This window comes from Nipponia nippon, unplaced genomic scaffold, assembly GCF_047370975.1.
Source record: "Nipponia nippon isolate SJK-2023a ecotype South Korea unplaced genomic scaffold, ASM4737097v1 scaffold_1, whole genome shotgun sequence".
In the NCBI taxonomy this organism is placed as follows: Eukaryota; Metazoa; Chordata; class Aves; order Pelecaniformes; family Threskiornithidae; genus Nipponia; species Nipponia nippon.
In genome coordinates, this window is record NW_028262290.1 from 46588138 (window position 1) to 46602037 (window position 13900).

At 39.7% G+C, this 13900-nt stretch overlaps 1 protein-coding gene across 29 annotated transcripts in view; it reads right to left on the reverse strand.

The window, feature by feature from the left end:
* Nucleotides 1-13900, reverse strand: part of DTNA (dystrobrevin alpha) — a 232177-nt gene that overhangs the window by 38583 nt on the left and 179694 nt on the right. For 14 of the 29 annotated variants that reach the window (XM_087753978.1, XM_087753959.1, XM_087753951.1 and 11 more), the window contains 3 exons: nucleotides 9075-9155; nucleotides 6245-6334; nucleotides 580-657 (listed from right to left, as the gene is read on the reverse strand). In XM_087753978.1, the coding sequence (XP_087610104.1) occupies nucleotides 580-657; nucleotides 6245-6334; nucleotides 9075-9155 (249 nt within the window). The remainder of the gene's footprint in view (nucleotides 1-579; nucleotides 658-6244; nucleotides 6335-9074; nucleotides 9156-13900) is intronic. The other 15 variants (XM_087754013.1, XM_087754005.1, XM_087754012.1 and 12 more) reach the window with 3 other exon arrangements.

The following is a 13900-nucleotide window of genomic DNA, read 5'->3' on the forward strand; positions in this document are numbered from 1 at the left end:
AGGGAAATAAACAGAAAGCAGGAGCAAGTAAGATTATGAAATGGGAATTTAGGAACGAATACTTAAGTGTTCTTAGAAAACAGAAAAAAACCCCCAAGTGCAGAAATTATTTTGTTATTATTGTAATTTATATGTTAAGTATTTAACGGCTTTGGATGGTAGAATCCCACTCGATTACAGAGCCAGCCTCAGAAATCAGTGAGGTGCCAGATCAGGCCAGGGACTGGAGCTGTACAGTACCATTTATTTCAAAATACAGCAGATTGTGAGGTCGGCACTATTTGCTTTGATATACTATGTATTGCATATATACATTAAATATACATATGTTACACACATGATTAACATACTGAAGTCGCAAGTTGGATTTGCTTGGAAGTATCTGATCAAGACCTCACGCATCCAGGTGCACATAAATATATTTAAACATGCCCTACTTAACTCGCTGGGTTAATGGGTTATCACAATTTTCTCAGAAAAGATGTTTATAGAATACATTAAAAGCAGGAGGAATAGAGGAAAAGGGTTTGGTTTAGCTGTGTTAGTGCAAGCTGCGAACATACTCTCTCTTCAACTTACCCTTTGCCTTTCAAGAAAGCTGGAGCAGCCCTAGCCAGCAGTTTGCTCTGCTCTACTTCAGTATTCTTGGAAGGAGAGCTAGTTAATAAGACAGGAAAACTAAGAAGAGGGTAAACAGTGATGTCTGAAATTCATTACAGAACAGAGTTTGGAAAAACTCATTCAAGTGCCCTGGACTGAATAAAAAGAACAACAGAAGCTTTAAAGAAATTTTTGAAAACTTCAGGAAATGCAAAGTCAGGAATTAGAGCTTTCCTTCCTGTTCTCCAAAAGCAAACTCTAAAGCCTTCACTACAGAAAAGACAAACAAGATGTGCTTCTCTCATAAATGGAGAGCTGAAGGCTTGTATAGTTTCCAGGTGGAGTCTGAGATAAATATCATCTCAAATGCAGCTTTCAAGCTGGGAAAGCTTCACCATAACATCTAAATTGCTTTTCTCCACACTTGCCGTAAGATAGTTTCAATAATCTATGGAAATGTGTTTATTTAGATCCAGTGATGGGATACACCAGTTTAATTTTTAGAAGCACTGTTCTTCTGTTGATTTAAAAAATATATAGTTTGTCAAACCCACTTTTTTTTTTTTTGTAATTACAGTATTTAATGGATTGCAGTAACTGCAGCTTTCCCAATGCTAAAATATCCATGTTAATAAGATAACACCGGCTAAAAATTAAGAGATTGAAATGTTAGTTTTTCTTTCATGCTGCCACATTTTTGATTTAAAAAATTACAAAGCCAAACAAAAATATATTTTACTTTCTTCTTTTTAAAAATTATTCACCTTTATTTTTTGGTTTGGCTACTGATACTGTAAATGTCTTTGATCAAAAGATGGGTGCATGAGCATACATGCACCTGTGCATCCAGGTGTGCGTGTGTGTATATAGGCAGATGATGTTGCACAAATGTGATGCATGATAAATCTGAGCAGATGTGGCTCTGATGGACTAAAGATCAAAACCTTTAATATTAGGACAAAGAAGGAATTCAGTAAGATGAGGTGTGTGCCATTCCCCTCCTTCTGGGAGGTCAAGGTTGGCAGCGGGGTTCTGAAAAGCATGGTACCGAAGGGTGTCCTAAGAACCCAAGCCCTATTGATTTATAATAAATCTGGAAGATAGCTGAATGAAATGCTGTACTGCACAGCAAGAAAAAATGCTTACTTCACATTTCTACACCCATCGGCATGCTACTTATGTGTGTGTTGTGCTTCCACTGAAGCAATATCCACGCAGATAAACGCGCTCCATGCCATCTAGAAGGATATGTTTTCCACCCATGTTTTCTTCCCAGTTAAAGAAGGGAAATGCATCCAAGGGGTACAGGGTGTGCCATTTCAGCCAAAAATGCAGCTTTTGTCTCTTAAAGATAAATATGTCGCCACAATGGGAGCCCAAAGACCCCAGGGCAGATTTTGTGCTTTGCTTTCTAACAGTGCAGCGTGGTGCCCCCTCTACCAACCGTAAGTTCTCCTCTCCTATGCTCCAGAAGCAACACAGTTAGGGTGGAGGGACAGGCAACCAAACGTTACTCATTGAGCAATTGATATCATGTCTGTCAATGTCCATTTCCTTCTTAGTTGATTAAGCAAACTTGTATCTTCCAACCCCTTCTGACGAGTTATGTTTTCTAAGCTTTTCTGATGTTTGGGCATCTCCTCTGGACTCTGTCATGCCGGTTAGCATATTTGTCCCCGTGCTGTTGCCCTACACTGGGTGCAAGCCTCCAGGCAGATGTGTCCTCCTCCAGGGAATGAGTTTTAATGGCTTTCCACATGATGTCCCAGGGTCAGATGCAATCGTATTGCTGACTTCAATTAGTTTGTGGTTCACTGCAACTGCTAGGTCCTCTGTTAAAATATTTCTGTCCATCCAATTATGTTCCATCTTTTATTTGATTATTTGCTTCCTTGCTACAGCACTTTTCACTTATAATTACTGAGTTTCCTCTAACTGATTTCAGATCATTTGGACATCAATTACTACCATTGCAACTGAGCTCATTTTTTAATTTAGAAACTACTCTCCAAGCACTCCTTCCCATAACTATTTCAACCTTTGTACCAGCTACAAATTGCGTACACTCACTCTGTTGCTCCCACTAGGTCATTACAAGAAACAGTGCATAGTGGCTGACTTGGGATAGCCTTCAAGAATCCCAGCTGATATGACCTCCTCCTAGAACGACAGCAAACTTTTGAAAATGTAATTACTGATTCTCAATGTTGCTCTTATACTAATTTCCCCTAGTCCGTATTTCCTTTGGGTACCTTTGTGTCATCTGAGACTATGTCAAAAGTCCTTTTAAGGTCAACGTGTATCAGATCTGTTGCTTCTTTTTTACCCACTGGACCAGCTATCCTGTCAATGAAATAAATTAGTTTGGTTTGACATAATCTGTTCTTGACAAATCCATGCTGCTTATTTCTCATTGGTTTCTCCAGGTGCTTACTAATCCTTTCATAATTTCAGTATCTTCGGATACCAAGGTTAGGCTGTCTCTTGTATAATCCCTTCGATCTTTGTCCCTGTTTCTGCCTTCAACCTTCCTTCATTTGGAAGAGCTGACATTTGTCCTTCTTGTTCTTCCACATATTCCTGCATCCTCCACATATTGCCCAAAATACAGCTAATACTTCAGAGATTGTTTTGGCCACCGTGATTTTCTCTGGGTCCTACCAACTGGAATATATATTTTAAAAATATATCCCTGTTAAAATGGAACATTTTGTAAGATGCCAAAGAATGCTTCCCCATCCAAATTAAGAGATAAAACCTCCAACTCTGAGCAGATGTCTACAAGGATGTACACCTAACAATACTGGTGCAAATGTTATACCCTCTTTAGTGTCTACCTGGCTACTAAACAATCAGACATATAAACTTTTCCTTTAGCACGTAGTATATTGCTGATGAAATAAGGAGGATTCTCATCTTGTTCTGAAAATAACATATGAAGGCAACATGCAGTTCAAGTCTACTACACTCCTTAAAGATAGAAACATGGACAACAGCAGCAACCAGTATGTTTTGCTCCAAAGTTAGCTGTTGTCCAGAAAGTTGGCCTAATCTCTTGCTATGCCCAGGCAGAATATCCAATTCTTTTTAGCTTTTATGTGGAGTTCAAAAAAAGGCACCAGCTACTCTGCCCCAGCATTAAATGAGACTCAATTTCTCCTTGGCTATGGGCATTTGATACCATAGTGCATTCTTTCTATCTACCACAGAACTGTCAAGTAATTGCAAGTTCAGCAGAATGTGCTGCATCACTCCATTTATTCCAGTTTATTACTCCTTTAGAAGAACTAAATGTATTAGCTGTGAGGGGCGGCTGAGAAAAATACAAGAAAAAACATCCTGTTTCATCTTATCCCACCTTAGCCCTATAATTTGATAGCTTAAAGAAGACATTTATTAAGAAAGAGAAAGAGATTGTATCCATTACTATGGTAGCTATGTACTTTAAGGCAGCACTGACAGACTGCAGCTGGGGAACAAAAGAATCCAAATAAGGAAGAAAACATTAATTCAGGGTACAGAGTTATTTCTCTTGACTGGACAGAAGTTTCTATAATGCTCAATTTACATGTTTTGATATAACATATCCAATTCATTGGGTTTGCAAGGGCATTACCTACTCTCCAGCAATATTCCCTTGCTCTGCTGCCCTCTAGGTAATTGGAGATCACAAAAACAAATGTGAGATTAAAAACTGAATATTAGCTACAGTAAAAAAATTACAGGACTTGTGGTTTTAATCACATACTAGCTGTCATCACAGCAAATGAGTGTGATTTGGTATCTGGGAGAAGATCACAAATTTTTTGTTTCTTCTTTCTAATATAAGTGCTTTAAAGTTGTTGAGCTGTACAGAGCATATTGCTAATATCAGTTTCCACACTGTATACATTTAGAAGAAAGGTGCTTATAACTGTTATGCCAGCCTCCTCATTAAAGCTCTCTTATGGACTTGGTGGCTCAAACTAACCAAAGCAAGCAGAGGAATTTTAAGCGGACTTTGATCTGAAGTGGCTCGAAGAAACTAAGAAGCATCTCAGGGAAAGCCCCAATCCAACCTCCTTTGAGCTTTGGAGTAATTGCATACCCACCCAAACTCAGTGCTTCAGATGCAACTAAACAGCAAATAGCATATAATGTTCAATCTCCTTTCATCTGTTCCCCACAATTTGTCATTGTATTTACTAGTTATCAAAGCTCTTTCCTCTAATAAGATTCTTTTTCTTCCCAGTTCATTTCCCTTTTTCACCCATGAATCCAGAAGTGAAGATGATATTGTGCTGAACTTATGAGACCATATCCATTTCCAGCAGCAGAATGAGTCGGTGTGCTAAATTCGGCATTTGCTGCTACAGGAAGAAACTGGTTGCAAATGGTTATGTTCTTATGTGAACACAACTAGCTGAAATAAGTACCATGGGAATGCTACGAATGACAGTCTGTGCCAATTCTCCTTTGAATAAAAATTCTAATTACATAAAAACTTTCTTTAAAGCTATCTGAAACCTCTGGACTAGATTGCAACACAGATTAAAGCAACCATAAGTTATCTGCAGTGAAAACACAGCCAGCAGAGCTTTTAGTGTTGATTACGTTCAGCTAGAAATTTTACCCTGAGTTTGTACAATTTTTATTATAATATGAATCACGGAGCATTTAATATAAAATCAGCACAATTGCAAACAGAGCTGTCAAAGTGTGTTTCTCTGATGTACGAGAGGATGAGCTTCCACTAATGAGGCCTGATTTTCCCAGGGCAGTAATAACAGTAAAATCTGAAAGAATGAATTAAGATACTGTTATTAGTCTAATACAGATTGAAGAACTTGGCATTTAGCAGAAAAGTACCTTGGTCTCAGTACTTTCTGACTGAATTATAGCTAATGCTCATGGATTAAACAAAAAAGAAAAAAAGAAAGGTCATTACACTCCACAGTAAAAAAAAAAAAGGGGAATCTGTTCTTATCCAACTGCATATTTCTTTTATGCAGAATGAAATAGGCTCTTCCTTTAGGTCACTAAGATGAGAGGGAATACTGGAAAAAGGGTGCAGCAACCAGAGGCATCGGTCCAAATCCAATGGTCACTACATAAATGGGAAGTCTTCATTAGCTTCAGCAGGATTTAGATCCACCTTTTCTGTGGCCATTTTGAAAAATGGTCTGGGGAAGGTTACTGGCAAGTGGTGCTAACTGTAGAACAGCGGCCATCAGCAGCAAGAGCCGTGGAAGAGGAGGAGGAGGCTGGCTGTGAGATCTGGAGTCATTTCCAGGCTCTTGTCAAAGCCTCTTTTGTTCCTCAGTCAAGAACGCAACAGGCAAGTCATATGCTGATGATGAAACCATAAAGGTGTCGTTTTTTCAGTTTTCAAAAACAATGTTTCTAACTTCCACTAGGTACATTAATATTAATCCTACGTGAAAGGGTAAAATGAAAGATTTGTGCTATGCAGAAGCAAGAGAAGTTGGCAAAGCCCACAGCTAGCAGGAAGTCTATTCAAAAGACTAATTAGAGCCACAGAAACCCTCCAGCCCATCAGAGCCTTCCTTAAAGAATATATTTAGTAGTTTAGCAGAATCGCTAATGATTTAGTGCATGAGCTACAGAACTATGGCGATTAGTGGGTTAGTGCTCTCATACTGACCGTGAATTGTTGTGAAGCTGATTTACATACAGCTTTATAAGAGAATGCTCATCAGCCACAGGACTGGCTGCATTTATACCCCCAAGTAACCTGAATGATTCAAACAACGAAACCTTGTTAATAACCCAAAAAGTATACACAGAGAGCAGTGTGTTCAGAGTGGGTTCATTAACATAAATACAATTTGCAGCCATTTAGAAAGGATACTGACTTGACAGTTTGTACCGTGCTTTTTCTTTTGAATAAAAAGATGCAAATTAAATTTATAAGACATGAAAATAAAAATAATGAGAATAAGCTGTCAAACACTTAAAATCCTGCTAGGTCAATGAAACAAAAGTTACAAAACTTTTAATATACATGCAATGTAATTGCTTTACATATCAGGGTACCGTTAACTCTAAAAAAGCCAGAACTGACTGCTGCGTCATGGAAACTTTTTGCTGTGTAAGGATGTCGTACTATCCACTTCTGTGGAAGTCTGGGTACCTACGGTTGGGGGGGTTTATTGCCTCCTGCCTTCAGGGGATTCTCCATGAAGGAATTCTTACTCTAGGAGAAGAGGAATTCCAATGGCTCAGGAATCATGTACATTTAATCCTGATAGTTAAAGACAGACAGCTGAATTACTGAAGAACACAAAAGTAAAATAATCAGGAATTTTTCATATGTAAAGAAAAACAAGCGGCACAGTAGGTAGTGCTGTGATTATTACTGCAGGTCCCTGGCCTAAATGGCAAAGCATACTTTTGTTGAATGAGCACAGGGACTTCTTAGGGATAAACAGAAGCAACAGCTATACTCTTAAAGAACATTGCTCTTAATAAATAACCTGTCCTGGAGAGGCCACAAATAGATTATTCTGCCTTGCACATAAAATCCCATATATTCCAACAACAGAAATGAATTTGCATAGACAGCAGACCTGGTCTTGGGGGCTGCTTTGGGACTGGCTTTCAAAAAGCATCTCAGTCACACCCAGCAGCTACTTGCACTAAGATAACACTGAGAGTTTACAGTTTATAGCTCCTGGTAACAAAGTTCATAAATCAAAGTAGTAGTAAACCATCTTTACTCTGACATTGCTGTGTGGTACACTGCCTTTTCATTTTGGTGTTAAAACATGTAGTCATGCATACCCAGAGATTGTGTTTGGTTATTTGGGAACGCTGAAGCACTGACACATACAGCAGGAGCCAAGCAATAAAATGCACCCAAGGAAGACATCTCGCTCATCTTCCCCAATACAGCAGGAAGTTATTTTTCTGCCACCTTCTCATCTATGTGCATTGGTAGGCTTACATAGATTGGGTGAGACAGCTAGCACACGCTACGCACATATTTTGGCTGTATGAGCCAAAATACTGAGCCAAAACGTACAGAGTCAGCTGCAAGTACCTTCTCTTTGGGATTAATGTTTCTGACAACTCTTCTCCAGTTTGTTTACTGAAGGGTCGCTATATTCATAGAATCATAGAATAGTGTGGGATGGAAGGGACCTTTAAAGGTCATCTAGTCCATCCCCCCTGCAATGGGCAGGGACATCTACAGCGAGATCAGGTTGCTCAGAGCCCCATCCAGCCTGGCCTTCAATGTTTCCAAGGATGGGGCATCACCACTCTGGGCAACCCCTTCCAGTGTTTCACCACCCTCATTGTACAAAACGTCTTCCTTATATCTAGGCTGAATCTACCCTCTTTTAGTTTAAAACCATTACCCCTTGTCCTATCGCTACTGGCCCTGCTAAAAAGTCTGTCCCCATCTTTCTTATAAGCCCCCTTTAAGTACTGAAAGGCTGCAATAAGGTCTCCCCGCAGCCTTCTCTTCTCCAGGCTGAATAACCCCAGCTCTTTCAGTCTTTCCTCATAGCAGAGGTGCTCCATCCCTCTGATCATTTTTGTGGCCCTCCTCTGGACCCGCTCCAACAGGTCTATGTCCTTCTTGTGCTGGGGACCCCAAAGCTGGACGCAGTACCCCAGGTGGGGTCTCACCAGAGCAGAGTAGAGGGGCAGAATCACCTCCCTTGACCTGCGGGCCATGCTTCTTTTGATGCAGCCCAGGATATGGTTGGCTTTCTGGGCTGCGAGAGCACGTTGCTGGCTCATGTCCACCTTTTCATCTATCAATACCCCCAAGTCCTTCTTGGCAGGGTTGTACACAATCCCTTCATCCCCTAGCCTGTATTGATACCGGGGCTTGCCCCGATCCAGGTGCAGGACCTTACACTTGTTCTTGTTGAACCTCGTGAGGTTCACACAGGCCCATTTCTCCAGCTTGTCCAGGTCTTTTACTCTAAGACTACTTTATTTATTATCTTATTCCAAGACTACTACTTCTCTCTTGTAGCCTTTAATGAAAATCTGAGTGGTTTAACAGGAGTAAGGATGTCTTGCTATATCCTGCAACTATGAACACATTTTCTCTTTGTTCATATCATATCTTGCAGTACGATGCAGGCATTCCCAGTAGGCAACGCCATGTCCCAGTTCCTATTCCCCCAGTGCTGCTACAAAATGGCTTCTCACCAGCAGCCCATTTTCAGCCCCTATGGGAGGGTGCCTAGGTTGCATGTAAGCACATTTTAGCGGGATGTAATGGTACAAATGAGAACTGAAGTTCTGTGCTCTACTGTGAGGAGCTTGGGGTGCCCTAACTCCAGCTCTCCATCCAGTTGTCTGGGTATCAGTTCAAAATAACCAAGGCATTTCTCTGCTCATGTCTGTTAATTTTATTTTGTGGGTGGTTTTTTGGTTTTGTTTTTTTTTCCGGAGAGGGAATTGAAAATTGAAACCTCCACCACTATCTAACACAAATAAGGATAAGAACTCACCTTCTGTTTGCAAAAGGACTTCCTGAGGGAACAGAGTGGGAGAAGAGTGTGTCGTTCATGCTGGTTACAGGTCGAGGGGGCCTAGAAGAAGGCAAAATATCCAGTTGCATTAACTTTGCATAAAAAAACCCTCCATCAGCAACAGTATTTACAGAGAATTGAATGAGCTTCTTGTATAAAGTAACGTTACTACTGGCATCTTCCACTTTAAGTAGTAACAGTTCCAAATTAAAGATGCTGTGTTTTTAAGCAGAAGTTGATAAAACCACCCTGTTACTTAGTCCTGGAAGGAAATAATGCTTTTGTGTGTTCTGAGGCAAGTTTTAAGCAACTTGCTTCATTTTTTCCCCTGCTTTGGCAAAATAACCACTATGTCATTTTTCCTTTCCCGAGCCTGTAGTCCAGGGTGCAGTCACTGCTTTCAACCAGCTAGGCTGAGCACGGGTAGCAGGTTCGCTGTGGCAGCATGGAGGTCTGCAGGGCATAACTGCCAATAAACTACACATATTTTCATGACGTTACCCCTGGCGCTAAGCTCCACGCTACCACACCCACATAGTGACCACAGCGTACCTATAGCCCTCAGTATCCCATAAAATATATGTAGAACTAAACTGGTTTAACTGCAAAGCTTTTCAAGTGGTATATCAAACACCCAAATCAAAATTTAAAATAAGTATTTAGTTTAAGAGGACCCATTAATAATGATGGTTTTATTATTACATTCTTTATTTCCTGCTCTTAATAAAAATGAAATGAGAAGGAATATTTCCTATGCTTCCTTTTATTGTCTACTCTTAAAAAATATTTTGTGCATAATTTTTCCTTCTGTATCCATTAAGGAGAAATTTCCCCTTCTTAATGGACTTATTATGCAACATTGGGCAAAAGATATAGACACTCTGGAAAAACTAAAAAATATGTTATTAAAGTCACAGGGTTTTCAATCAGATACAAGCAGAACCTGAAGCCATATGTAATTCAAATTGCCTGGATTTCAAGTTGGTCAATATCCCCTTTAAGCTCTGTGAAAGATCTGTCTGGCTTTCTGAATTCTGCAGATGTGCAAATGAAAAGAGTAGCCATCTGCAAAATATTCAGTGGGCTCCAATTGTGTAAGACAACCCAATTGTGCAAGACAACTGGTCATCCAAACCATTTGTAAGAAATGAAGAAAGCCAGTTCTGCACCGAAGTGAACTATTACTATATGTTTTCTTTCTTATTTTGTAACTGTTAGAAAACAAGCATAAATGTGGTCTTTGACAAGTCCAAATGGATTTCTCAGCATGACAATACCCCACTGATTTTAAGAAGTTGAAAACTGGGAATAGAAAGATGTAGGATTTGGCATGTTATTTATTTGTATGAAAATATAGTTTTAGCCTAACCCTGTGCCTGCAGACCCACATGAAAAACTCCAGTTCTGGTCCGTCACGAATTTGAGAAGCAGCAGTTTGTGCTCTATGTACTTATGGAGAAGTGTTTAATATTATTTTTCATGGACTCCCTCATCAAAGCTAGGAAGAGCTTGGATGAGGCCATGATCAGAGCCAATCCACTGGAAAGGCCATTGTGGTATGAGTCTTGAAATACAGAGATTAGAGAATAAACTTCAAGAGAATACTTAGAAACTAATTATTTTATTTAATGCATTTATTTTATTTATTTATTTAATTTGTTGCCTGGGAATTGTAAACTGGTGATTGATGTAGGAGAAATAGTTCAACCCAACTAGATGTGACTACTGCATTTTTCCTTTTCTCAATGCAATCACTGGCCAGTGAACATATTCAAAAACTAATTGGGCACAGGCTGGGGTTTCTGAAAGATGGGTCCAACCCTGGGCTGTGGAGTCCTAAACAGCAGAGGAGAAGGGAGGACAGGCTGGTTCTCAACCCTGTCCCAGAGAAGGAGGCAGGAGGAGTGCTCCCTTGGCAGAGCTTGGGCTCTGCTTTGCCTTGCACCCAGTCCACCTCTGCTGACTGAGTAGGAAGGGGGTGTGTGGCACCCATGGGCTTCAGCAGATCACCACATACACACTTCAGGTTAATGTCTTCTCTAAGCTTTACCTCAAAATAGGGGTGGAAGAGAAAGTTTCTAACCCCCCAAAAAACTCTTCCCTTTCACTGTCTCTGTATTCAAAGACAATTACTTATTTGGCTCTGGACTCTGTTAAACAGTTAAGGATTGGTAATAATGAGATTATCACATCTTTTCCAATCTTCTTCCTCCAATAAGTGTACCAAAGAAGAAAAATACTCACCAAGTATCTCTTTTGCAGCCAAAATGAAATGGAAAAGAGATCATTAATTAAATTGTCAGTTTAACATGTATGTGGTCTAAGTAGTGCATTGGACATACTCTATTCTTACAACCCTGATTCTGCAAAAAGCATGAGAGCCTCTACGCATAAAAGGTCATTGATCTATTTACATATGCAGAGTTACTCTTGTGGACCAATGTCTATAAACTTCAATGCTTTGCTAAGGTTTTGTGATTAGCATTAGTTTGTCAATTCTTATGCAAAGAAAAATATATTAAATTAATCTGAGCTTTCCCAAAGCAAGTTTCTTAAAGGCTGATGCCCACTGTCACATTTCTCAGGTTCAGCTTGAATATCAAATGGATGTTCAAACACCCATATACAGTTGTGTGATGGGATAAGACAAGAACAGCAGACTTTATGGTAAAGAAAAGGAAAACTCAGCTATTGACTACAAATATATATCTTTCTGAGGTTATTTCTAAACTTCTGGAAGTGAGTGATTAATCTTTCTGATAAAAGTGAGCTGATGATAGTCAATCAGCTTTCCTCAAGGAAGCAGAAAACACTTAATACTATTGAAATATGCTATGTAATAAATGCATGTTATGGCATAACACATACCCACAGTAATAACCCAAATCAAACAAGAGGAATTTTCCAAAGTGCTCCATGCTGGTCTAACCTCTTCACACTGATGTCAAAAATAATGCTCCCACAGGCTTAGATGGAAACGAAGTCAGGCCAGTGCAGAATGCATTTGAAAAATACCTCCATGATGCACTGGCCATGCCATTTGCCATCTCTTCAGTCTGGTGTTTCTTTTTTGTTGCCAATCTTATGTACAGAAAGGAAAAATGACCCCTCCATCGGTGGGGGGAGTTCCTCCATCAGGTTACTGATACCTTGATAACTACTTCTCTAAATGAGCCTTAGATGTATTTCTTGCTTAATTGAAAATTTTGTGTGGCACCAGTAAAACAAAAAACCCATGCAGTCTTCCTGTCTGGTACCACTCAAAGGTGGAAGAATGATGAAGAGGAAAAGCTGTATAGTAATGAGGAGAGTACTTGTCCCCATTTAAGCTAGAAGCTAAGAAAAGGATACTGTTTTGTTGCCAAAATTCTTCCATTTAATGCACATATAAAACCCTTTTCACCTGGATTTCTGCCCAGAGCTGTCTCTCTCAACTTCCATTATGTTTAAAAATAAAAATCACATCAGCGAGAAGATATTCTCAATGAGGTACTGTAGCATATCTCTCCCCTCAGTTAATTCATGTGAATTATGCTGTAGATCATGCTACCTCCACAACTTACAGGTTTTTCACTCATGTATCATTATAGCCAATATATATTGCCAAGTTATATTGCCTTCAATCTATGAATAAAGAGAAACTCTCTCATAAAACAAAATAGATGGCGGTTTGTTCTCACATCCAATCACTCTAAATTATGTCTGTATAGTTAGGAAGAACGGAAGGTGTTAATTTCACAGCAAAGATTTGGAACAGATCCTACTCAGTTATGGTACCTTCCCCTTGCCTTGCCTAAACGCACAATAGCCCAGTTTTCACTACCCGTTATCTTCTGACATACCCCCAGGCCTTCAAGGGCCTCCAGCCAACAGGGAACAGAGGCTTCTCTTTCAGTTTTGCGCTCCCTGTCTCTTTCCATTTCTCTTAAGGATGGCCCAAACCTGACCTGTGAAATTATCACTGACTTGCCAGCAGAGCCATGCTTTTACACCACGCACAGCAGTGGGGTAGCTCAGCAGATCCAACTCTGGATGATTTCTTCCGAAAACCAACATCCTCCCACTACATCTCCAGAAAGAGGTGCAGGGGTTTTAACTGGCAGTCGAGTGTAACAGGGATTTGGCACTATGTATCTGTCAGAGGCACCTTGTGTCTGAAGAGCAGAGCACTCTTTTACACCTTGAACAAGTTCTGCTATAACCACGTGAGGATGATATAATCACATCAGTATGATTTATCCTTAAAATGTCAGGTAGGTTAGGTGAACTTTCCAGGTGTCGCACAGCCCACAACAGCCGATGTGCACTTGCCCTTAAAGACGCTACATACAAACATTCAGTACTGACAAAAGTAAATATGTATAATAATTACAGACCAGAATAATTCCAGCAGCCAGTACCACAGACATGCAGCATGCAAATACAATTTTAATGGCTGCTGCTTGAAATGTTTCAGTCAGGGATCCTGGGAAGATGGTTAAAAAAAGATATTTTCTTAAGAAATATATCAGAATAAGAGAAATACTTCAAAGAGTTTTTTTTGAATAATTTTTCCAAGTTAATTTCTTTGTAACTTTCTTCCAACCAGTGTCTTGATTTTTCCTGAATTCTATGGAAAATTTAACTTTTAAGGACCCAGGAAGCAAAGGTAAAACAAACTGATAAATGAGAAAATCTGAGCAACTGCCACTATGGATGGTGAACACGCTTTAGAAAAAAAAATCCAAAGTGATAATTTCCCCATCCTGCACAAATATATTTTCTCTCTGCTTTGAGTTTCTTTGCTCCTGCAGAGAAGAACTAGT